The sequence below is a fragment of the Zosterops lateralis genome (genome assembly GCF_965231275.1).
Source record: "Zosterops lateralis genome assembly, chromosome: 2".
NCBI classification, from domain to species: domain Eukaryota; kingdom Metazoa; phylum Chordata; class Aves; order Passeriformes; family Zosteropidae; genus Zosterops; species Zosterops lateralis.
Window position 1 is genome coordinate 5,782,448 of NC_139763.1, and position 25,641 is coordinate 5,808,088.

Sequence of the window (25,641 nt, forward strand, 5' to 3'; positions counted from 1 at the left end):
TCACCAAACCTCCTCCTGCTAAAATCTGGGTAATAACAACCATCCCCTTCCCATCCTCACCTTCCCACATTCCCTGCCCCATCCTGGGAAGCTCCAAGTGACCACACAGGGCTATGAAACATAATTTCTTTAGTTCTCTCCTCTTTAGTGATACTGTGGGTGGCGTTTGGCAGACAAATACAATACAGCACAATTTTCACCTAGGCATTTTGGGAAACTACTGGCTGCATTGGGCCAGAGGCTCCGTTGACCAGGTGGTTTGGGCTGGGGGCCACAGCTGGCCCTGCTGGAGGAGGGGGAGCAGCTGAGCTTCTCTGCTGCTTCTTGTCGTTCCTGCTGACAAAGGTGAGGAGGTCCATGGCTGTGACCACGCCAAACACCATCTGCTTCATGAAGGAGCTGCCATTTCCATTGACTGGAAGCACAGAAAATTCCAGCTCAGTGCGAAAAAAATTAAAAAGAACACCACCACCCCCACCGGCCCCCTCACCACCTTCCAGCTGTGCAGAGGCCGCTGTTCATTTATCAAAAGGAAACCTTTACAGGGAAAGTGTCTGTCTGAGCTCTACCTCCACAGAAGTGACTGATGGAGCCTCAGTCAGGTTACTGTGATCACACCAGAAAGGTTTTTGCTGCAAATAAGGCACCTTTCCCAGAGCAGGAAACTTAATTTCCCAGTTGTTTTTAACCAACCTCTGTTCCAGTCCTGCTGCTATCACCACAAAACTTTTCAGAGCAAACTAATGAGACTCTCTAAAAGCAGCAGTCAGGCACTTTTCTACTCTGTTCTCATAACATCCTACACCACCATTAATGAAACAGCACTTCCATAATTGTTTTAACTGCCTGATAAATGTTTTCTTAAATAAAAATAAAACTAGCCACCAGAGTCCAAACACAAGATAAAATGAAATCTCCAAAGGTGTGGGAAGAAAGTAATAAATAAGGGGGTAATTGTGACAGCATTAAAACAGCAGCCCTGGGAAAGCAAGTGGGTGTTGTTTGAAAATCAGAGCAAGAGGTGCTGCAGACAGCCGGCTGATATTTTTTGGTTGGGTGTCATTTAATTTGCTAATACTGTTTAATTTATATCAACACATAATATGAAAGAGATATTCCTTATTTTATGACAACACAGCTGAGAAAGGAAATCCAGCCTGGCATTAATTTTGGTGACTGAATTGGAAATATGCATCAAAGGCAGTTTTGAGTGACAGATTTTTGTTTGCAACCTGGTGTGGGAACATGGATGGGCTTGGAAGCTTCGGAGCTGATGGAGCTCTGGGGATCAGGGCCTGGAGATGGAGGGTTTGGGATGTTTGGGGATGGTGGGTTTTGGAGGCCCCTTGCTGGCAGTGTCACCCACTGCTAACCTGAGGGAGGCTTTGCATGCTCAGTGTGTGACATCAAATCAGCATAATTACACCCTTCACCTCTAATCCACAAGACCTAAACAGGGCTCTTCTGGCTTTTTTGTGTTGCTCACTTTTCCCAGCCAAGGTAAAACCTGTACTCCTAGCAGTCTTTTGGTGTAATTGTGCTGGAAAGGTGTGTCAGGTCAGATGTGCTGAGCAGCACCTGCCACCACTCCTTTATTTGGGTCAGAGGAGGCACAAGGGGTGATCCCTTCTGTCACTGATGTATCAGCAATCCTGATGCTGCTGTGGTGCTGCTGCAGGTGACTCTGCTGGGTTGGTTTGCCACAGGGGGAAGGTGGCTGTGCAGTGGATTGAGAATAAACCAAAGCTGGTCTAATGGTGCTCCCAGGCTGGCACAGCATCCCTACATCCAGCCCTGGTCCAGGTAAGACTCACAGCTACACATCAGTGCCCCTGGCTGACCCATGCCACAGGGCTTGCTCATGGCCCAGCCTGAATTTTTCTCAGCTTTCTCAACTTCAGTGCCTGAATTCCACCCAGGCCTTACCTAATGTGGCCAAATACTCCTCCTGACCTTGTCCCTGGGCTACAGAAGTCTACAGATGTCCCTCATTTCCCCCTGGCTTGCTTTGCCCTTCTCTCCTCATGTCTGGGATGTCAGGAACAGACATGGGTGAAGAGTGGGCAGTTCCAGGGCTTTGCAGAGCAGAATCCCCTGGTGCAGAGGCTCAGGGGCTGCACAGGTGCAGCAGCTGCACTGACACCTGCCAAAATCTGCTTGAGAATTTCCCTTTCCCCTCTCAAACACTTGTGCCAAGCCTGTGGAGAGTTTTTGCAGATACCTACACTGCATTTGCTCGTGTACAACGATAGCAAAATGGTCGTTCTCCAGGATGCAGGAAAGCTTCCCCAGGCTGTCCTCCAGGCCGATCTAAACAGAACAAAAGTGTGACATTTAACGTTTCACTTCACCTGGCAATGGCTGAGCTCTGAATTTGGAGGGTGATGATTCCCCAGCTGGATGAAATCCCCTGTCAGTGCTTGGCTTCTGGTGTGAAAAGCTCCCACGTCTGATCCCTACTGGCTCAGCAGAGCTTTTACAGATCCTTGTTTTTACTCATCTCCAGGATACCACCACTGCCCTCCCCTCCCCTCTCCTCTCTGCCTTCTCACCTCTTCTCCCAGCTCCTGTCACACCCCAGGGTGGTGGAGGTGCACCTCTCCCTCTCTCCCTGTCCCCAGACAAGAGGTTGCCACCAGCCCCAGCCTCAGTGGTACCTTAGAGAACTGGTCATAGATGACTTTGGTGACAGGGTCTGAGAACTCTGCATTTCCAGCCAGCACGGAGCTGAGGGTGTTGCTGAGGGTCACCATTCCCAAAATAAGCCTGTAAGGGAACAGGGAAATTTTCAGAAGGTCAGACCAGAGGTAGAACCTGTATTTTATATGTAGGGGCCGAACTGCTCTGGTTGAAGTCAGTGACTAAATTGTTGCTGCAGTCAGTGGGAGGCACCAGGTTTCTCCTCACTTGAGCAGAACAAGGAAGCCCTTTGTCCTCACCAAGCTGTTGGTTTCACAGTAGTTAAAATCTGATGTTGCTGTCCAGGACTTAGCAGCTGGGAGAAGGAAAACCCATGGGCTCCCCAGCTGCTTATTTGTGTGTGTTTCCCCCCAGCTCTCCCTCCCCTGGGCTCCCCTTGCCTGTGCACTGATCCAGCATCTTCTGAGTTTGGTGGGCACTGGATTGGGCTTTAACTGGATCTTTTACAGGAATTATATTGATGAATCTTCACAAGGAGGAGGATGATACATTTATGCATCAGAGTCCAACACAAGAGCCCCAACTCTGAACGAGTAAATGGGACTTCAGCTTCATCATGACTCATTTTTCTCTGTGAGTGCCCCTCTCTGTAGCGAGCAGAAATAGTTACCCTGACTCAGCAACAACAGGAGCTTGGTCATATCCCTTCTCCTGGAGGATCTCAATTGCCTTTTGACAGCTGACTTCAGGAAGGAGAATGAGAGGGGCCGAGAGATTCAGTTTCTGCACCTTGATGTTCCACCACCTGTCGAAAGACAAATGGCAGCGCCGAGCTGTGACTGCTGCACAGCTGTGGCCTGGAGCAGGGGGGCAAGGCCAGAGGAGATGAGGGATAGTCTGTGTGCCTGAAAAGCCAGCCCCACTCCTACACCCAAAGCAGAAATGCCACCACGGCCAGGTCTTGTTGAAGCCAAGCTTGCCCAGTGTTCATGCAGCTCCAGAGGCAGGGATGAGACCAGCAGCTGGCAAGGTGCTGAGCTGTCCTGAATCCAAGGAAGCTATTGAGGGCTTCACTTCAAGCTCATAAATGGGTGACCTACCAGTTTTACTCCTTTGTTCTGTATCCTTGGTCCTCACAAGGCAGCATTTGCAGCTCCTGCAGGAGAGAGCCTGGCAGAGATGCTCGTGTGACTTATGAGGGACAAGCTGAGATTTTTTTTGTGGGGGAACACAAGCAGCTCCCAAACATTTCAGCTCTGAGTCCTTGCAGAAAAGGCAGGGCAATGCTAGAGCCTGGAAGGGCCAAGAGCAACTACAACAAGAGGTCTTGGAAATGTATTAAGTTTTTAGGAAATACTTTACAATAACCTTTGGTAAAGAAAGAAGGTGACATCAGTAATACCTGCTGTCTTTAGAGTGAGAACAAGAGCTTTTTTAAACAACTGGCGTCTGCCCAGCCACACATCCACTGGAATCAGCAGTTTGCCTGTGACTCCCTGCCTCGAAGGGACTCTTTCCCCATGGTGTCCAAGGGACAGCAGAGTTGGCCATCTTTTCTGGCCAGCAGCTCTGGAAGGTGAAAATTTCATGTCTCCTGCCTGAAAAGATCTGCAGAGATGTTTGAAAGGGGGCTTGCTACAACAGGGACCCACCTCCAGAGCAGCCTGTTGGTCCTTTGAAACATCAGATGTGGAGCAGAGAGAGGTTTTCAGGGGGTTTAGGTGGCCTGGGCTGCCATGTGGGAGTGGATCAGCTACATTGGGACAGAAATGGCTCCTTTATAGACTTTGATTGGAGAGCTGAGAGATAACCACTCAAAAGAGAGGAGCTGACATTACAGCCTCCCCAGAGGGGTCTGGACTTTACTGTGTTTTTTCTAAACACTAAAAGGGAACATACTCCTTTGAAGATAACAATTTCCAGACTCAGAAAGCTGATTCCCCTTAGCACAGTTTATCCCAGCAGAAGTTGTCTTACCAAGGCTTGTGCTCCTGGACATCATTTAGGAACCCGTTTTTTATCATCCACTTATCATTCACAAATTTGGACCTAGAAATCACCAACAAAGAGCGAGTCTGTGAGGCTTCCAGAAGAAGTCATGCTTTGTTTCATGCACCAGACCACAGCACTGCCCCCAGGGCTCTCATGATTTTTGCAGCTGGCTGCTCTCAGCCCCTTTTAAGGTCAGCAGGAGCATCGGGTGCTCAGTAACTCTTCGAAGCACGCCAGCTATTTGCCTCCCTAACTTTAGGCATGCAAGCTCAGAAAGTGGAGCTTGGCTGAGTCCTGCTTTGTGCAGTAAGTCAGTGATGAGAGGAAATAAACTCCAAGTGTCCCAACACCCATCCCCTGGTGATTGCCACAGGGATGTGCTGTTTCTCCCTCTTGTTTATTTTGCTTTCTTCCTCTGATCTGCCCAAGGGAGACTGCCAGCTCTGGGCTCACTCCTTGTGCCTTGCTATCAGATTTATTGGGGTGCTTCTACAGAACCCCAAGCACCTGGGCTTGACTCCTGTCACAGAAGGTCACAGGAGCTCCCACCCTGATGCAGGAAAGCAGGGGAAGAAGCAGGACACTCACATGTAGTTCCTCACAGAGTCAGGCAGGATGACAACGCAGCGCTGACCTTCCTTCAAGTCCTTGGCAGCTCTCACAGCCACAGACATGGCACTGCCTGAGCTGCCACCTGGATGGGCACCAAGGAGAGGGAGACAAGTGTCAGGGCTGCCCAGGGCACAGGGACACTCCCCTGGTGTGGGAAGCAGAGGCTACGGGTGCAGAGGTGGCACCTCTTTGGGACAGTGGGATGGGAGGACAATCAGTCCCAAAGCCTTGTTGGCTTTAGGGCCAGGCAGAGGTGGGGACTGATGGGATGTGTTCATATGGTGGCTCTTGAGGCAGCATAAAAGTCACCTCATGAACTTCATGAACCATTTCTTGTGATGACTCTGTGGGCAGACCAAGGTCCCATTCAGGGACATTCAAAACTGCCCACACCACACCCTCCCTTTACATGAACAGAAGCCCACGCCAGTTCTAGAGCTTCTGGCTGACATACTTGGCAGCCAAAGATTGGCTTTAAATGCACTGTAAAGACTGAAAAAAGCATAAACATTACATTCATACTTGGAATACCAGGCCAGCATGATGGGAAGACTTGAACGCTCCCCGTGTCTGTGTGCACGCATGTGGTTCACTGCACGTAGGGAAAAGCAGGTCCCTGCTTTACAGAGGCAATTCTTCCACCACCAGTCTGAGTACTGGAAGTCAAACACATTCCAACTATCTGTGTGCCAATTACACACTGCATTCAAGGCAGCACGTATTTTACAGCAGGTTAATTATCTCTGGGTCACATTTTTCAAACAAGTGAGGAACGGCCCTGAAAAAAATGCAGTTCAGGGAACACGAAGCTGTTCACAAATTATGGTTGAGTTCAGACAAGTGGTTTCTGTTGAAACACAGTGACTTGGTGCCTGCTAGGTTAAATCAACATTTAAGTGTTTCATTACATATATAGAGCCTGATCTTTTCCAAAACTCCCTGGATATGAGTGCTCAGGGCTTTTATCAACTGTAACTACAAGCCTACGTAGTGTCTGGTCCTGGATGCAAACCTGTGTCTGTTTGCTTGGTGTCAGGGAAGGCTGAAAACAACACTGATGCTCTGTGGAGGCTCTTAGGGTACAGGCATGGTCTGTCTGAGGGGCACCTGTTCATTTTGGGAAGCCAGTGGGATCACTTACAGCTTGTTGGCACAGAGAGAAATACTCAGTAAGAACATCTCACACTTTCTTTACTTTCAAACCTTTCTGGTCCAAACCTGGCACCTCTGGTGTGGCAGTGACACCGAGCACGGCCTCGCAGAGCTGTTGGCAGAGCCCACCTGTCCTGCCCCACTAATCCTCCCTTCAGCCTGTGTAACTCTACACTGCCTGAAGATCCAGTTCCACTGCAAAAGTGCTCCAGTAAGGAGAGAATTATTGCTTCTATAATTATTGTGGCCCGTGAGTCAGACCCCAGACCAGACTGAGGGGGACACACCTCTGCAGTCTGCAGTGACCTCTGCACACCCCAAGGCTCAGCCTTTCAGCCCTTCTGACCCAGCAGACGCAAAATGCAGAGGGCATCCACCCTGGAGCATTCTGGTCCCAAAAGGATGAGGTTCAGAAGGTTTGCTAAGAGAACAGGCAGTTGTGGCTGCGTTGTGCTTACCACACAATAACCCCTCCTCTCTGATCAGCCTGCGGGACATGAGGAACGAGTCTCTGTCATTGCTTTTGTACCACTGGTCGACCACCTGGAAGGAAAGCGAGGAGGATGAGTCTTGGCAGTGTCATTTCAGGCTGCCCTGACTCTCTGAGGCACACCATGGTGCTGATTCCCACAACATCTGGCAGCTCTGAGCTCCCTTCCACACTTGTTGAAAGAATTTGTCAGAACATCCATGGTCTGGAGGGTGTGTTCTTGCTTGCAGACACCTTTCTAGTTAGCACCCTTTCCTTGGAGAGTTAGGGATGCCTGACAGGTCCAGAGTTGGGATGTGGAAGAGTATTTATGATGTCCCAGGCCAGAGTACATTAATAGCTGAGATTTTGCCGAAATGAGATCCAGCTACAAGAATCAGTGTGGATTATGAAGGTGACAGCTCTACAGCCATGTGCTGACAGCAGGGATATAGTCAACACCTGGAAGCAGAAAGAATCTGGGGTCTGAGGCTGTGAGGGACCTTTCTAGAATGAGACCAAGGGAACACAGGCAGCCTGTGTTGGGGATTTAAAGCTCTGTGGCAGCTGATGCACTGAGAGGGAACTTGACAGCAGAAGCTGTGGGGTTCATGATCTGCTCTCTTACAGGGCTTGGATCCTGTTGTCCAGCCTGTGCGTGGTGCAGGATTTCTGCTCCCTGCATGTGATGCCTGAGGCAGAGAAGGCTCAGGAAACAGCAGTGTGATGAGGAGCAGCCTCAGCACAGACATCTGTGATCACAGTAAAAGGGGCACACTCTGAACTACAGTGAGGCTGAGCAGAGGAGACTCACACTGTGTTGTTTGCCTGCTTTTCACCTCTATTTACCTTCTCCTTGTGGGTCAGTTATAATCAGAATTACTCAGAAAGCAACTGGGAGTCCCAATCCCCCCACAACAGCTTGTTGCACTGGGCAGATATGTCAGGGCCACCACACCTCTGGCCTTGGGAGCAGGCTGGATGCAAAGCCAGGGGTCAGGCAGAGGCCCCTGTTCACTGATTACTCACTGATCTGTCGAGGACAGTGGGGATGAAGTCGTGCCCAATGCCCTCCACCTCAATGGTTGTGGTGTTGCTCCTGTTCAGCTCACTGGGCAGAGCCACGATGGAGCCATCAGGGTCCACACCAACGATCTGTGAGGGAAAGGCATTTTGTGAAACCAAAATGGGAATTCAGGACCAGCCAAACACAAAACTTAAAGGAAAAGTCATCCACTCCCTTATATCAGCAATGTTTCCTTCCCCTGATATTCATTAATATCCCTAATCACTGGCAGCATGGAGAGCTTCCAGGATAAAAGGGTGCTGGTTTTCGCTGTCTTTTTAAATAGATCTTAGGTAGTCTTCAGCTGCTGGAGAAGTGACTGGTGGCTTAAAATGTTATCACTCTCAAGGTGTTTGTCATCACCCCTTTGGCAGAGCCTGCCACTGCCTGCCACTTAGGACAGTGCCAGAGCTCCTTAATCTGCTCTAGGTAGAGCCAGCCAGTGAGCTCCAACCTGTGGAAACGTGTGAATATAGACATCCTTCCTGGATCCAGCTATGCTGGCTGATGGTGACACCTCCCTGGTTATTCACAGCTTTGTGTCCGGGCTGAGGTGGCTCCCTCAGCATGCAGCTTAGGAAGGGATGGTGACACTGCTCCACATGCACACTGCCAGGGAGGCAGCTTCATGTCCCAGTCCTCCAGTGGTGGCTCCACACCTCTCTGGTGGATCAGGGATCACTCACATACTGACCAGACCAGAGAGGCAGTGACTGTCATGCCTCCAGTCTGCCTTGGAGCACGAGCTCTGCAGGATAAGCATCGTGACTGATGTTAACCCTAAAGCACAGAGGGTTTTGCAGTGGCAGAGGAGAAGCACTTGCAGTCTGTGCCTCCCAGAGTGTCCTGCACAGGGAAAGGCACCAGGCAGGGGGAGATTTTAGTGGGGCTGTGGAAACTTTTGGTCTTTAAGGCACTTGGATGGGGCAAGATCAACCTAAACATCACCAAATTGCCTCCAACAAAAGCCACTATTGCTGTGAACAAACAAACAGGTGGAGAGAACAACTCCCTCAGGTGAGCCATAGGGTTAGGCAGGAAATGACAGGCAGTGACAGGACAAGGGGGTATGGCTTTGAGCTGAAGGAGGGTAGATTTACATTGGATATTAGGAAGAAATTCCTTACTGTGAGGGTGGTGAGGCCCTGGCACAGGTCGCCCAGGGAAGTTGTGGGTGCCCCATCCCTGAAAGCGTTCAAGGCCAGCTCTGAGCACCCTGGTCTAGTGGAAGAAGTCCCTGTCCATGGCAGGAGGGTGGAATGAGATGACCCTTAATGTTCCTTCCTACCCAAACTCTCCTGTAATTCCATGAGTACCCCAGCAGTCCTGCCTCCCACCTTACCTTGCACTCCGGGCACTTCTCCTTCAGCTTCCTGGCCACACCAGTGATGGTGCCTCCTGTGCCAGACCCAATCACCACCATGTGCACCTTGCCTGCAGATCAGGAGGGAGAGAGGCTTGCAAGTACTCAGCACAACCCTCAGCACCATCTCACCTTTATTCAGACCCCAGTGCAGATGCAGAACCTGAACCTGCAGAGCCTGTGTCCACCAGAACCCCAGGTGAGGAAAGCTCAGGCAGGGGCTGTGCTGGTGGCCAAAGCCTGGTCCTGTGCAGAAGCTCAGATGAGCTTGCAGGACCTGAGCACAGCTGATTCTGCCTCACTGCAGGGAGCTGAAGGTGACCTCCAGATCTCCCACTGCAGCTCTCCATGATTTCTGCATCTTTGGCATCTATGGAGCAGAGGGAACAGCATGAAAATGTGTCAGGGCAGGTTTAGGATGGATATTAGGGAAAGGTTTTTCCCCCAGAGGGTGGCTGGGCACTGAACAGGCTCCCCAGGACAGTGGTCACAGCACCAAGCCTGTCAGAGCTCAAGGAGTGTTTGAACAGCACTCTCACACACATGGTGTGACTTTTGAGGTGTCCTGTGCAGGACCAGAAGTTTGACTTTGATGATCCTTGTGGGTCCTCTCCAACTCAGGATATTCTGTGATTCTGTGGCTTAAGAGGAGGGAATATCCCAGCACATCCATACCTTTCAAACTACAGCATATCAGAGCAAATCCCACACGTGAATATCACTAAAAGGCACCACTTTTCAGCCTGTATTGGCATCCACAGTGGAGGGAGGGCTGAGCTCTGCCCTGGCACCTGCCTCTGTCAGATGCAGCCCCACTGGCATCACTATTATACAGATTTAGAAATTATACAGATTTAGGACTGGTAGGAGCAGAATTGAAGTCTGGCCTTCAAAACCTGATGCTGCAGCTGCATTGGGAAAGGGAGACCTGCAATCCAGGGCTGGCAGCCAGCTGGAGCAAATCCTAACACTGTAGTGGAGGGAAGGCTGGGACCCTCTTGTTCCCATTGATACCTGAGTGCTTTACTGCTCTGATAACTGGTCTCCAGTTAAAATCCCCAAGTCCTGTTCACATTTTACAGTGCTGCCAGAACTGGCAATAAATTTCACTTCTATCTGCACAAATGTGGACTGGGGCAGCCCTTTATCCTCCCCCAGCCCTCACTTCCAGTGTCACATTTGCAAATCAAAACAGACTGAAACCTCACAAACTATGAGGGGTTTTTTTGTTTTGATTTGCAAACGAGAGTGCTGGATCAGCTGCAGCCTGGTGGATTTACATTCCCCTGTAAGGCTTTGTGGGACATCCTGTGCTCCCAGCTGGCAGGTCACAGAGGTGTTGTGGCCACCAAGGGACATGTTCTTTCTTCTTTAGGTACAGCCTGGATTTCTTAAGCCTCTGGTTTCCTCCCCCAGGCTTTTGCAATGGGAGGGGACAGCCGGGAAGCCCTGCAGGCTGAGGTGTATCTGGAGTGGATTAGGAGAGGTTGCTACACCCTCTGTGTCGGTGTTATTAAGATAATACTGCCTGCCCCTACAGAGGCCCTTTGAGCTGTTTCTAGACATTCAGGTCAATAAACGATGTAAATTAAGCCTCTCTGAGAGGGTTACAGCCCTCTGCACGTAGAGGCAACAGCACAGACCTTCACACTGCTCCAGGATCTCCTCAGCCGTGGTGTCGTAATGAGCCAGCGGGTTGCTCGGATTTCGGTACTGTTTATTCCAGCAGAGAACAGCAGGAGTTACCGTGTGAAGAGCAGGTCAAATACCAAACCAGCAATAGCTCCTGACTGAGCTCTACCCAAAGCATGCAGCTGCCCCTTCCTCTCCCTGCCGAGGGGGAAACTACCAGCCCAGCAGAACAGGCCACAGGTATTCCTCCTGCTGGTCACTTTGGGACAGATTTCCAAACCCACTTGGGGTTTTTCCACGCTGGAAGGTTCCACAGACACTCAGTCTCCAGTGCTTGGTGCCCATTGGGTGTGGGGATGGTTCAGAGGCTGGGAGCTGTGGGCTGGAGAAGCTGTCCTGATCGTCAGCTCTCATGCACAGAAGGATTTTGCAGCACTGATATTTATAACTGTGCACCCTGTGTTCACACCCATGGACCAGGCTGCTCCTGAGAGCAGTCTTTGACCTACTTTTTTCTTAGAAGGAAGGAGCTTGCTTGACCTTCTGGCACTCCAGGGGCTCTTTACTCAGGGGTCAGACCAAGTGCCCTCCTGTCCAAGACCCAGCACTGCAGGAACCTCTGGCATGAGTCACCAGGGTTTTTTGCCCTTTACAACATGAGGTTTATTTTTGAGGCAGAACAGAGTCTACTAGCTAGGCTTAAAAAGTGGGGGTTTTTCCAGGTCAAAGTTAAACCTGAAGCAATTTGAGGAGTCTGAATTGTGCAAGAAAACCCAGCCTCACCCACATGCAGGCTTTGGCAGAAGTGTCACGGGTTTGGAGGTGTCCCTTTTTTTGTTTCTGTCCCCCTGTGCTTTGCAGAGGAGAGATTAAGTTTCAAATGCCATAAAATACTGACAGAATCTGCCTCTGGTGCCAGTTTGAATGAAGTCCCCAAACACAGGCACCCTTGGAGAACATCCTATAAACTCTGTTGGGAAAGAGAATCAGTGGAGGGAAGGCCTTTACCTGGTCCAGGATGTGAGAGTTTGGGATTTCACTCTTCAGTTTCCAGGCCACACGGATGTTGGACTCAGGGGCATCAAAGCGGGTGCATGGGGTCCTGACGATTTCAACACCCAGTGCCTTCAGAATATCGACCTTTGGGAGGGAAAGGAGGAGATGCAACACCACTGAGCCCACATAGGGATGGTAACCTGACCCTCTGCGGGCTCAGGGCAGCTCCAGATGCCAGAGCAGCTTTGCATGCGGGAGACATTTATCATCTGGAGATACAATGCCCAATTCTGGGCTGTGCTGCCTCTGACGTGCTCCAGGGCCTCCTGCCTGAAGCTGGGACATGGATTCCAGCCTGGCCTCTTGCCCTGTCCTACTTGGAGGGCAGGCTGGGGACAGGGTGGAGGGAGCTGACAGTGTGCTGCTGCTTGGTGCCAGAGGGAAAGGGCAGGGGGAACTGGACAGGGAATGGTGTCTCCTGTGTGCTGGGACTGGAGCACCAGAAGGCAAAGGGGAGAACAAAAAAATGGGTTTAAGTCCCTTCTCTTCTCTCCCCAAAGAAGCAAATCAGCCCTAGGGTGTCTCCTCTGGGAAATGTGGCTGTCAGTGGGAGAGGGGCAGTGTTGGGATCCCTGGAGATGAAGCCCATGGCAGATGGAGGTGGCATCTGATCCAGAATGAGCTTAAGTGAGATTTAGAGTGAAGTGAGGGTGACACTTTGGAGAAGAAGGGCTCATTCTTGAGGCAGGTCAGGGTTCAGGTCTGGCTTCACTGGCATGAGTTCAGCTGAGGGGTCTGTGAGGCTCTTGGCTCACCAAGGAGGGATTTCTACCATCTCCAGGACAGTGTGTTCACTTGACCATCAGCTCTCGTGTAAGTCACTTGAGACACCACCTTGAGAAAGCAGCTCAGGCAACTCCAAGTGTGTCCAGGTTAAAGAAAGCCATGAACACACAGTGAGCCAAGTGAGCTGCCAGATGTCAGAGAGGAAGTGAGCAGGACTGGCAGGATAGCCCTGACACCTGCCTGCCTCTCCTGCTGTGCTTTCACCTGCAGCAGATCCTGCTGTTTCTCTGCAGCCACACACTGTGTTTGGTGTATCCCACCACCCCAGCTGCACTTCTGACACCAGACAGTGACCAGGCCATCACAGGCTGCTTTTTTTTCCCCCTCAAGAGACAACTTTCTGAATAGCAGCTGTGGCAGTGGGTGTGCAAGGCTCGTTGTCCTTTAAAGGAGAGGGCTCCAGGAGGGGAGAGGCAGAGAGAGGGAGGTAGGAGACAGTCCCTGGCTGTGGGGTAAAAAAAAAAACATACAGAGTTCTGACCTTCTCCATGCTCATTTTCTCTGGCAAGACGATGATGCAGCGATAACCCTTCAGTGCAGCCACCAGTGCCAGCCCAATCCCTGCATGGTGGGGAGCAAAGGGAATTGGTTGGCAGCAGGATTTGGCCAGAGTGAGTGACACGAGCCACTTCCCACGTTCCTCTGTCCTGAATGGAACCATGGAATGGTCACTGACAGGTGAAAGCATCCTCCACGAGCCTCCTGGGATGTGCTGGGAGCACCAGGAGGTGTGGGAGGATGTGCTGGCAGGCAAGTGGAGCTGCAGCATCGCTCCTGCCCCCAGGGGTCTGCCAGTGTGGCACTGAGAGAATGGCAGGGCTGGAGGGAGCTTTTCTCCCCTCACTGAGGCTCAGGCATCTTCCTGTGGTTTTGGAAACACAGGAGAGAGGTGATTTTGGTCCAGGAGTGCCTTCCCCTCCTTCTCAAGCACTGTCAGCTGTGGGGGGACACACACAGAGGACTCTGCACGTCACCCTGTGGCCGGCAGGCGAAGGGCACCTCTCTCTGCTCCAGTTTCACTGGGGTGATGGATGGAGCCAGCTGCTCCCAGCTAGAACAGGAAGGTGAGGCAGCAGGAAGGAGCAGCATGTCCCTGCCAGGGGCTGCAGGGAGCCTGGTGTCATTCCAGCTGCCCCAGGCAGGCAGGGAGCCAGCAGGATCCATGTGGGACACAGCTCTGGGGGAGCACAGACCCCTTGGTTCCATGTGTGGGGTGACACAATGTGGTGCACTGACAAGTGACAGTGACAAGGGCAAAAATCACAGGGATTCTCTTCCAACCCATCAGGGGAATGGTCTCTGTGAACCTCTGAGAATTCAAAAGCTGCCCAGCCTGAAAACACCCAGGGTTTCCCAAGCTGCTGATGCTGTCAGCCTTGCCACAAGGAGACCTTCCAGGCACAGCTGTGCAGGTGTGGGACCCTTACAGGACCCTCAGGAATTTCAGCATCCCAGGAAGCCCATGGCCACCAGGAGGGGAGCTGAGGGGGAGGATGGAGCCAGAGCTGACCTTGTCACTCCAAGTGCAAGAGCTCCTCAAATCCCTGCTCCTCAGAAATTCCACCCTGCCCAGTACCCAGGCAGAGGGAGCACCCCTGCCCTTCCCACCTGTGTTTCCTGAAGTGGGTTCAATCAGGGTGTCTCCTGGTTTGATAATCCCAGCTCTCTCAGCATCCTCCACCATCCTGAGGCTGATGCGGTCCTTTATGCTGCCCCCAGCATTGAAGTACTCACATTTTGCCACTGGAAAGGGGAAAAAAAGGGGGAGACTCCATCAGGCACCAGCTCTCTGCTCCCCCCAGGCCTCACTGCAGTTTTGGGACACCTATTCCTCCTCTGTAGGATGGACCTTTGCTCTGGGGAATGCATCCTGCACCTGCTTTTCCAGGATTATCCGTCAGCATAACCTGTGCAGAGTCCTTCTTTCCCCCATGTTTCCTCCACCCTGGATGGGTTTGAAGTCAGCCTGGACAGCCCAGGATGGGTTTGAAATCAGCAGGACATGGTCATTGAAAGGTGGGAAGTCCCACACAGGCACAACACTCCTTGTTGCTGTGCCTTGAGGACTCTACTGTGGGCAAGAGTTTGCAGCAAAGTCTCAGTGTCCATCATTGAGGTTTTTAACAGATACTTGAAAAGGTCCCCTTTTTCAGTGGTGATTTGTAGTCCTGGCTGAGGTGCCATAAAAAATCCCAAACAATAGAAAGAACCCTTTCAAGTGTCAGACAAAATTAGTTGTTTGGGTTTTTTTTTTTTTTTTTTTTTTTTTTTTTTTTTTTTTACTGAGCTAACAACGAACTGAGTAACTTTCCCAGGCACATTCAAATGGCAAAGCACATCCCAGTACTCACTGGGGCCTCCACACCACAGGATTCTTCTTACCAAGGCTTTGATGAAAATCTGCATCTAAACTGCTGCTACTGAGCTCTGTTTTACTGACAACAGAGAGAAATGAGGAATTCCAGGGCTCATTCACTTCATCCTAGCAGAGACCTGAGGCTGAGAAATCAGCCCCGGACCTGAGCAGCCTGAACAGGAAAAGAAATCTTGTGCTCATCATTACATTTAATCACGCAAAGTGCCACAACCCCAGCTCCACAAGGATCCCTGGGGGCACAGAAAACACCAGGCAATCCCATCCAGCTGCAGCTCTTCCCTGAGGCAGCTGTGCTGCAGGCACTCCTGTGTTTGCTTGGGAAGGGGCTCTGTGCTGACACATGGCTCAGTCAGGACTGTGCAGCTGCTCTGCCTGTTCTGCTCTCCTTCCCCTCCTGTGCCAGGGGAGGGAGACAGCATCCCAGAAAATGGGATCTGCCCGGCTTTCCCAGGACCTAAAGCCTAAACCATCCTCCAGAACCTAAAACCATCCTCCAAGGGACAGGCTGCTCCAGAGGTGCACCAGGCACTGCACATCTGTCCCCCCACACCTCCAGCAGCTCCCTCCCAGGGTCTCCTAATGTCCCCTCAGCTCTCACTGTGAGCAGGGTGAGGCAGTGCAGTGTGGAGGTTTGCAGGGTTGGTGGCCCAAAGATCCCAGATCCTGCAAAGGGATCAGGTGGGAAAGCTCCACATGTCACTGTGGTCAGTGGGGTCTGGTTGCCCTGTGGGCTCCCAGCTGCCCCACAGCACTGCAAGGTTCTGCTGTGACATTTCTTTAAGGATCAGTGCTCAGCAAGTCTCTCCTGACTCAGCTGTGTGACACTCATGGCACTTTCTGCCTGAGAATCTTTTTGCCCAGTTTGGACAAAATTAATTATTGGGGTTAGGAGTTACAGGAAAGGAGACTGAAAAGTCCACATGCACAGATCTGATTTTATCATCCTTGTGATTGTAGGGGACCAGCACCAGAGCTATGTTAACATCTCCTTAGGGAGAAGACTTAGATCCATCCCCAAATTTAGGCCAGCTCTGCTCTGAGCTTCTGCTGCTGTTATCTGGGAGGAGAAATGCCTCACTACCATTATCCCCCTGCTCATTGCTGCTTGAATCCTCCTGTTTGGCCCCAGAAATTACAGCCTAATAAGCAGGAGAGCCCAAATGAGCCACATCTGCCCCTGCCCATCTGTTCTTCCTCTCACAGAGCCTGTTCTGATGCCCCCCTCCAGCACCACCCCTCACCCTCACCTCGTGGCATGCAAAAACCTGGTGGGAAGGGGACACTCACAGAGCTCACACTTGAGCCCATAGGACTTCCCAATCTTGTTGATTCGGACCATTGGGGTGCAGCCAATTTTCTTGAGGATATTGGGCAAGATCTTCTTTTCTTCTGTCCTGAAACAATGCAAGGGAAAAAAAGAAAAAAAATATCAAAGCTATTGTTGTGAAACATGAACCAAGAGAAAATCTGAGTGAGTGAGGTTTTAGCAGCTTCATCAAGACCACCAAAAGCCACTCCAGCTCCAAGAGAAAAAGTCCCCATCGATGATAAATGGCACCAGGAGTTAGTTACAGTTCTCCATCATGAGTTATTAGCTCTTTTACATAAAAAGTGAGGTAATTAATTTTCAGGGTTGTTCTGAAATGCCTTGTTCTGCAAGGCCCTAGGCCAGGTCTAGAGTAAATGAGAAGATGTTGGCTAGCCTTAGGCTTTTATATTGTGGGTGAGAAAACCAGGAGACAGCACAAGGCTCTCTTTTCCCCATCCTACCCAGCCCCATCTCTGCTCCCCACATTTCCAAATGCCTCTGGGCCAAGTGTTGCTGGCCAGGACTCCCAAACTTGCAAGGATGGCTCCAAGCCATCAGAGAAGCCCAAACCACAGAGGATTCTGGAGGTTGCTTTGCAAACAATTAAACCCAGCTCTGTGATCAGTGAAACCCAGATTTGCCAGATTTTGCCTGGATTTGCCAGTCGCTGTGAGACTCCAGCAGAAGCCAAGAACCACAGCGACTGCACCCTGAAAAAGACCTGTTTGCCCAACACACCTTGCCAGGGAACTCACACCTTTGAGCTCTTTCAAAGACAGAAGGAACAGCTTGATGATGGCTGTTTGTTTGAGCCACATCCTATTGCCCCTGGTCACAAGCCAAGCACACTCCAGTGCCAGTTGACAACCCCCTGTTCCCTCACTGCTTTGCACAGCCCTCACTCCTTATCATGCTTTGACCCTTGAGCTGGAGCTGTTCTGTCCCTGTCAGGCCAGGCAGGTGGCTGTGTGCTGGCAGGAGGCTCGTGTGGTGCAGGGGTGACACCCTGGGTTACTCACAGACCTCACTCACACCCCTCCCTCCAGGTTTTGCATGTGTGATATGAACACCTCCTGCCCTTCAGGGCTACAGGGGTTTAGTGAAGGTCTTTATTACCAAGAGGATCCAGCCTCCTTGCATCTCAAGCCCAGAAATGATGGGATGTGCTGTTACCTCTCCCTGTGTGGGAAGCGTTTGCAGCAGGCTGCACTGAGTGCTGGCAAATGTGAAGCAATAACACAATAAATGAGCTTCCCCAGCAGCTGCAGCCATTGCCCATCTGCTCCAAAAGGCATTGAAATGTTCAGGGGTTTCAGTGGGGCTGAGCTGTGGCACGAGGAGGCTCCAGCTCCTTCAGGTAATGTTTAACTTGAGCCTGGCTCTCTTGAGAGTGACCTGTGTTACTGCATTACATCTGGATTGCATCCTGCAGATGCTGATATCAGCTCAGGACAGTGGTCAAGGATGGTTTTCCCCTACGATTCCAGCTCTTAGTCATGGCTTGCTGTTCATTAAGGTGTCCAGGGGAAAACTAGTCCTGGCAAAGCAAAGGATTCCTGCTGAGGTTATGGTGGGTCAGACCTGGCTCAAGGGATATCAGAACCAGGCTACCTCTCAAAAAAACTTAAATCTTTAATATTCCTAATTAAAAAAAATCTTGTCTCCTCCATCTGTTTCTCAATCCCAAAACTCAATCAGATTTCACCTGGGAATCTCAGGAACTCCAGAGATTTTTGCTACATTGGCTGCCATCTGTGGTTTACTCAGAGCAGGGAAACCAAACCACATCTCCCTCCATGCACTGCTGAGGTGTGGCCTGTCCCAGGGTTTTTTCTTCCCTCCTACACAGTGGGTTATGTTTCAGCTCCTGCCCCAGCAGTGCTCTGTGGGCCCCCTCAGCCAGACTCCATCCCCAGAGCACTGTTTGATGCCCAGGGTTGGGGAATGTCTCTCCATCTCCTGTCTGGGGGTGGGATGGTGCCACTGGCACCACCATGGCACCCTGATGCTAAATTATTAAAAAATGAGAATGCTATTCTGCTCAGAATGATAATTGAGGGAAAAAAATTAATTTTGACTGAAAAGAGCTGATTCTATCTTCAGGCACCAGCTGTAGGGGTTGCACTGAGTGAGTGCCTGGATGCACAGATTGCTGGATCTGCTCCAGGGCTCTGCATTCCACTCCTCCCTCCCTCATGGGCCAGACCCAGAGGCTGGTGGCTGTGCCCTGCCCTTGTCCTGCCTGGTATGTGGTCAGGGATGACCATGCAGAGCAGTGCTGCACCTCCCATTGGCTCCAATTCCTCACAGCTGGAGCTGGATTCCTGTTTTACATCCCTGCACTGCAGTGCCTGACATTTATGGGAGAGCCTTATCTTTAGTAGCTTGTCTGTGTCTCGTTTGCAGGGTCATTAAAGCACCTCTTGTCAAGTCTAGTCTGGGCCCTCACGTCACCTGGGAAGGGAACCTGCTGCTGTGAGGGCAAGAACAGCTCAGAGCAAGAACTTTTCTCTGCACTGTGGCCATTTGCTACTGATCTAAAAGCCCCAGGCCTTGGTAAATCCATTTTTGTGAAGGTCTCTCAGCCATCTAAAATAAGATGCCCCAAACAAGCAGATGCTCTGGAAAACACAGAGCTGAGACTTGAGCCAGCCACATCTTTCTGCAGAATAAAAGGGAGTGAGAAAGCTCTTCTTGGAGAGGAGCTACCAAGCTGGTTTTGCCATCTGGAAAATAAACCATCATTAACACAACAACTGGCTTCTGGCCATGACCATCCTGGTGTAACAACAGTATTGCACCCCCAGGAAAAGGTGCTGAGCCTCACCCTGAAACAGCATGGAGGAATTACTTACAAGGGAACACAGGAGTGTGGAGACTTGCTGGCAGGCGTTGTGGCTGTCCATGTGCACTTACTGGGCAAGTTGGGAAGGACCCACGTGCTGTCCTGACTTCCTCCACCACTGCCATTCATGAAGGGACATGTCTTACTCATCTCCTGCGTGGTGGAAATAGAGGTCACATAGACACTTGGGAGAAAAATAGTTGCAGAAGGGAAAAAAAGTGGCTTTTGGGTGTGAGGGAAGGGTGGCCAGGCTGCTTGGAGCATCCTGCTGGCATTGCAACCACATGGATCTAGGGTGGATAAGGAGGTTGTAGTGATGGGAGGAGGTTGGAAGGAGATGAACAGATGAGAGGATGTTGTAGTGAGGTGTCAGTCCCTTCTCCCAGAGAGCAATTGGTGTGACAAGAGGAAATGGGCTCAAGTTGCCCCAGAAGAGATTATACATTAAGGAAAAAAAATAGAGCATACTTTTTTAGAAGAAAAAAAAAAAAAGTCATGGAAAGAGTTGTAAAGCATTTGAATAGAATTCCCAGTAAAGTGGTGCAGTCACCATCCCTGGAAGTGTCCAAAACTCATGTGGACATGGCACTTGAGGACACAGACTAATGGTGAACATGGTGCTGGTGGGTTCATGGTTGGACATGATGATCATAACAGTCTTTTCCATCCTCAGCAGTTTCATGATTCCATGACAAAATTGCTCTTTTGGAGTGGTGTGCTAGACCCCATACATCACCTGGGCATCCTCTTCAGTCCATCTTCTTCCCCATCTCAAAACCATCACCTCCACCAGAAATTTTTTTGCTCCAAATTTAATTATTTTGGTCAAGAACAGCTTTTTTTTCACCTTAGCAGTGAAGAATCTGCAGGTAAATCCATCCAGCAATAATTGGAAAATAGTTTTATGGTCATGGTGGGACTTAGAGGTCACCTCTGCTCTGGCATCCAAGTGTATTAAAATTGAGAAAAAAGAACCAACAAAAATAAAACAGCAAAGGGCAGCAAAGGTGCTCAGGGGTACTGAGCAACTCCTACAGTGAAGCAGCTTAAAGAGAGGAGGATTCATCAGGCTGGAAATGAGACAAGAGGCTGGTGCTGAGAGCAGGCTGTAAATCCTGGGGGAGTTGGAGAAGATGCATCAAATAATGAGCAATACATAATAAAGCAGAATGGAATTATCAGGAACAACTACAGGGGCTGAGCAGATAAAAAAATGGAATGAGAAAAGGGTTAAACAAGTTCAAAAAGGTTGAGTTCAGTAGCAGATTCTAAGCACACAAGCCCTGATGGCATCAGTGCTCTGTAGGAAGGCAAGTTCTGTGCTGTGCTGTTCTCTCTGTATTGCTGGTGCATATACAGACAAAAGAAGGAGTCTGGCTTAAATATTATTTTCAGCATCTGCTACTGAACAACAGCAGAAGCAAGAGTTACATGCAGGTTTGATGTGACCTCTGCTCTGATCCCCTCTGCAATCCATGCACCACCCACCTGTGCTAAGGAAACAAACCACATGGAGAAAAAACATATGATTTCTGGTATCTGTAAGTTCCTTTTCTGGCTTGTTCATGGAATGAATTTACCTGGATTCAACCATTAGTGAATAAAGGGACCTTGAAACTCCACAGGGTCATGGATGGAGATTTGTGTCTCACTTCAGCTGATGATGAAAGCTGATGTGAAACTGCTTAGGCTGCCCTGTCTCCTTACACCTCTCTGGTGGTGCATTTTGCACTTAGAGCAAGTGTAAGGCTTTCATCACCTTTGTTGCAGCAGAAATGGTCAAGGACGTGGTGTTGGACATTCCTTCTGCATTAAACTTTCAGACTGAGAACAGAGACGTCATTTTGCCGTCTGACAGAACCAAACCAGTGACTCAAAGAAGAAACATCCCATTTCTAAACACAGACAACTGCCTGCAGAAGGGTCAGTTCTGCTTCCATGGGTAATCCAGTTTATTTGGGGAGCATCATCTTGCCCCCAGGCCATAAAGCCCCAGGCCTGCCCCTCCTCACTCCCTGGGCTCCCTGCAGTAGCTGTGACTCACAGTAGCCAGCACACTGTTGTGGCTAAGTCCACATGATTTATCTGAATTATTTGTGGCTTGACAGATGAGCCCAAGGGCAGCCTTAATTACCATTTCTGCCATCCTCCTCCTGCTTGCCTGCTCGTTTCACCCTCCTGGTGGGAGTTCCTTTGCAGCAGTGTGCCAGGACAGCCCGAGGTCCGTGCTGTGATTCCCTGGTGGTTTCCACACTGCCAGGAGGATGGGGCTGGGGTTGGGTTCCTGAGGGCTGGGATGTCCCTGGAATACAGAAACACACCACACCATTACTCCAGCAACACCAGAGGGATGGAACAGCCCATGGTGTATGGCTGAACCTTCTTCTTATCCAGAGGGCCCAGAGCATCTCTGAAGATGGACGTCAACAACCTTGTGTTGCAACTTGGCCCCACAACCAGAGCAGACAGAGAACTCTTGTCCACTCCCCCATCAGGCCCTCAGCCACCTTTTTTTCTCCAGAGACACCACCCCCAGCCTCAGAAAGCAACAGAAAACCATAAGGGTGCAGGGCAGTCACTCCAGAACACCTTGGATCCTGCAGCCCACACAAGTTTTCCCACCAAACTTTGCTTTTTGGTGCTCTTCCCCGCCACTGACAAACTTGCTGCCCATTGGGAGGGATTAAAGGAAAAAAAATGGTTCATTTCCTTTGCAAACCAGGATTTGTGTTGGCCTTGAGTCTATCTCCCAAACCAAATCTGTGTTTGCCTGACTAATTCGCTGGGAAGGAGCAAAAGTCACCTGTGGGTAAAGAAGAGATAATCCACAGTGGATCAGAGGTGGTCAGCACGTTTTCACAACTGAGCTCACCAGTTACCACCCAAAATGCTGGCAAAATAGATTTTATGGTGGGGTTTTTTTTTCTTCCTTTTCCTGGTGATGCCCATCACTATAATTGTGGTGGGGTGGAAAGGGACAAGGCTTCTAAGCATTCTAAAATAAGGTTGCATTCTCCTTGTATTCAGTTTTCCTGAGGTTTCTTTTCTGATACAAAAATAAGCCAAGAATGGGGTGTTCATTTGTTCTCTCATCCAAAGTGAATACAGACATATTTTCTAGACACACAGGGAACAAAGAAACAAGAGCTGGCCATTGACTAGGTCAACATCTACATTCCTCTCTGCTGGAGAATTCCTCAAATGTCTCCTCAAGGGCTGGTGCTGCAGGAATGTCATGGATGTCCTCTTTCCACTTAAAAAATACTCTCAAATCACTGCATTTCTGTGCCCAGAGTCTATATTCATATTTATATTTATATATGTCAAAAACCTCACAATGGCTCTGAAGGTAATTTCAAAAACTGCCTGAAGTGTAGAACCCCCAAAGTAAGACAGCAGATGGCCTGAAATGCCACCAAAGAATGGTATCAGATTATAGTCTTCCTTTGAAACTTGTTTCTAGTTGTATTTCTCTCTCAACAATGTCTATCCTATTCTATGGAATTTCTAAGTCAGCATTTCTTATCTCAAAGTTTTTATACAGATACATGTGAGCCTTCTCTCAGGCTTTGAGAATTATCTACAGATCCATTTCCCACAGATGGGAAAAATCTGGGACTTTTGGAGGCCTTAACACCTCCAAAGTTGAGCTGCTTCCTCGCTGCCAGCCTCAGTCACATCCATCAGCAGGGGCTGGGTGAGGTGTGAGGAGAAAAGACAGCCATGGACAAACAGCCTGGCTGCAGCCAAGGGTGGCTGAGAGGAGCAATGCCCAGTGCAAACATCTCCCCACTCTGCCTACAGTGCAGTTTTAGATCACAAAGCAAAGATACATCCTCTCTGTATGACCAAAACTCTTTACCTGTGTGTCAATACTGCTCCCAACCCCTGGCTGAAGCCACCAAATACACCTGAGCCACTGCAGGTGTCCTGCCACAGCCCCGTTACTTGCTGCTGAATGGAGGATCTTGAGAGGGCACAAGACTGGGCAAAGGATGAATGGAAATCTCCACTGGAGCTGGGAAGCAGGCCAAGAGACCAGGAATGATAACATCCAGCTGCTGCTACTTAATGAAAATATATGACAAGGAGCACAGGCTAATATTTACAGAGCACTCTGCAGATAGGAGATTGCAGGTATCAGGTTATCAGGCTGCTCTGATAACTTCAAGGGGAAGAAAATCAGATGCTCATTAAGTAAAGTGAGGGAAAAAATTAGATGAACTCAGCAAGGCAGAAAGAGCTCCATGCAAGCTCACTCCATGAGAAGCAAAATGCCTTTTTCCTGCCTTATTCCAAAGAAATAGCGTTGCTGCTATTGAGCAAGACAAAGGTAACATCAGTCTAAGAGAATTATGGAGTGACCCAGGCTGGAAGGGACCTTGGAAGGTCCCAGTCCAGCCTCCTGCTCAGAGCTGGGGCACCCCTAAATTCAGCCCAAGCTGCTCAGGGCTTTGCCCTCCTTAGATCTTGAAAACCTCCAAGGATGGAGCTGTGCAAGCTCTCCAGAAAACCCCCTCCACCACCCCACTGACTTTGTAGTGTGAAGCCAAATCCTCCCTGCTTGCCTGATTTATTCAGGACTTACTGAAACCGCAGCCGCTCCCCAGGTGAGAACCAGGATGGAGGAGCAGGGGCTACCAAACCTCCCCACAACACTGAGGGCCCCCATTTCCCCAAGGAGGTAAGAGATGAGCCAATACTCACCCCTGCAGCCTGTCAGCCAAGTGTCTGAGCTGAGCCTCAGCCCCAGTTAATATGTGCTGGTGGCAGGGGACAGCCACGAGCTCCGGGAGGGACGCGATTGGGTCCTGCCCCACACCTCGCTGTGCCCAGCACCTGATTGCTCTGCGAGGGGAGGTGACTGGGGTGTATAAAAGATAAGCAATTTATTGTTTGTTTTAATACATCCTTATCTCCAGGAGTGCTCTGAACCCTTCCCCCAGGATTTGTAGAATTTCGTGACTGTTTTGGTTTCGTGTCCTGCGCTGGAACTTAAACCCAGCTCACCCGTGTCAGCCTTGCTGAATCAGGCATAAAGTGGTGACAGAAATGACATATTGTGTTAGGTGCTGTCTGCTGGGGACTCTCTGTGTCCTCTGGGATCCTTAGTCTCTGCACCACCTGCAGCCCTAAACCTCCATCTCCTGCTTCTCATGCAACTCCTTTACCATTAAATCATCTGAGAGCATGGAACAGCTTCTGCTCCACAGTGATTCCCAAACACCAGCCAGGGATCAGGAAATTACATGGATGCAGATTTTACTTGAAGAGGAAGAGCCCGTGAGAATTCCAGTCCCTCTTTTCCACACTCTTCCCCAGAGCCAGGGTAGTACACAGAGCTCCCTGGTCCATGCTGGGGCCGTGCTCCTCCAAAACACAGTGGTGAAGGAAACTTCAAAACACAGTGATGAAGAAAACTTCAGAACTGCTGACATGATCAGGGAAGAATAAATCTTGTCAGAATGCTTATTTTGGAACTAAACTTTTGAAGACAAGACCAGTGTTAGCACAGGGATGACTTCACCTTTGGTCTTTTTGCAATAAATGGACTCTCTGGAAAACATTGCCAGAGGTAATCCATCACAGAAAACTCTTGTGGGCTATCTGATGTGACAGAGAACATGCAGCTGTCCTATGAAGAGGCTGCAAATAAACCCAACCCCAACAAGAATTATGTTTTCTGGGCACTGCAGTTACAGAATAACCCAGCCACCCCTCCCTGGTTGTCTCCTGCAGCAGGGTGTGCTCAAAAAGAAGATTCTCCCCTTCAGTGACCAAACTGCAAGAAATGGAGAACTTTTCAACCTGAAAGGAAACAAGATTTAGATGGGTATTGGAGGGAAAGAAGACAATTTTGAAATAAAATGCTCTCATTTAGAGAAATAAATTGTTTAATTAAATACTTTCTTAAAAAAAAAAAAAAGTCCCCCAAGTTTGTGGAGTTTGAAAGAAAAAAAGTTGCCATTTTTGGGAGGGGCAAGATTAAAGCTGTTCATTGCATCTGACCAGAATGCTCAGGGTTAGTTGCTGGCTGGGTTTAAACCATATTTTACCACCACCACCATCCCCAGAGCTGCTGTGCACTCAGGCTCTTCAGCATCACCAGTCCTATGGTCACACACACAGTTGGGGTTTTTTGAGGACAGGAGGTGTTTTGACGTGGGTTTTCCTGCTGTGCCTGTGCCTGGGTTAGGAGCAGAGGAGGAGCTGGGCTGGGGTCTGCACTGGAACCTTTGCCATGCTTCCACCCACACAGGAATGCCAGGTATTTATTTCACAGCCTGTACACACCATAAAATCTAATTTTACCTTGCTGTTCTGCAGTGCTGGTGTTACTAA

General features: G+C 49.9%; 1 protein-coding gene across 1 annotated transcript; it reads right to left on the bottom strand.

Moving 5' to 3' along the window:
- Nucleotides 1–200: 200 nt before the first annotated feature.
- LOC310905782 (cystathionine beta-synthase-like) lies at nt 201–19,449 on the bottom strand (the record flags this gene model as incomplete). The annotated part of the gene is made up of 15 exons (XM_083854474.1): nt 201–415; nt 2,226–2,310; nt 2,658–2,766; nt 3,311–3,445; nt 4,618–4,689; nt 5,221–5,326; nt 6,855–6,939; nt 7,895–8,020; nt 9,274–9,365; nt 10,938–11,007; nt 11,935–12,066; nt 13,250–13,329; nt 14,377–14,511; nt 16,433–16,539; nt 19,310–19,449. The coding sequence occupies 15 exons, from the start codon at nt 19,447–19,449 to the stop codon at nt 201–203; spliced, it is 1,689 nt and encodes a 562-aa protein (XP_083710600.1).
- Nucleotides 19,450–25,641: the final 6,192 nt, after the last annotated feature.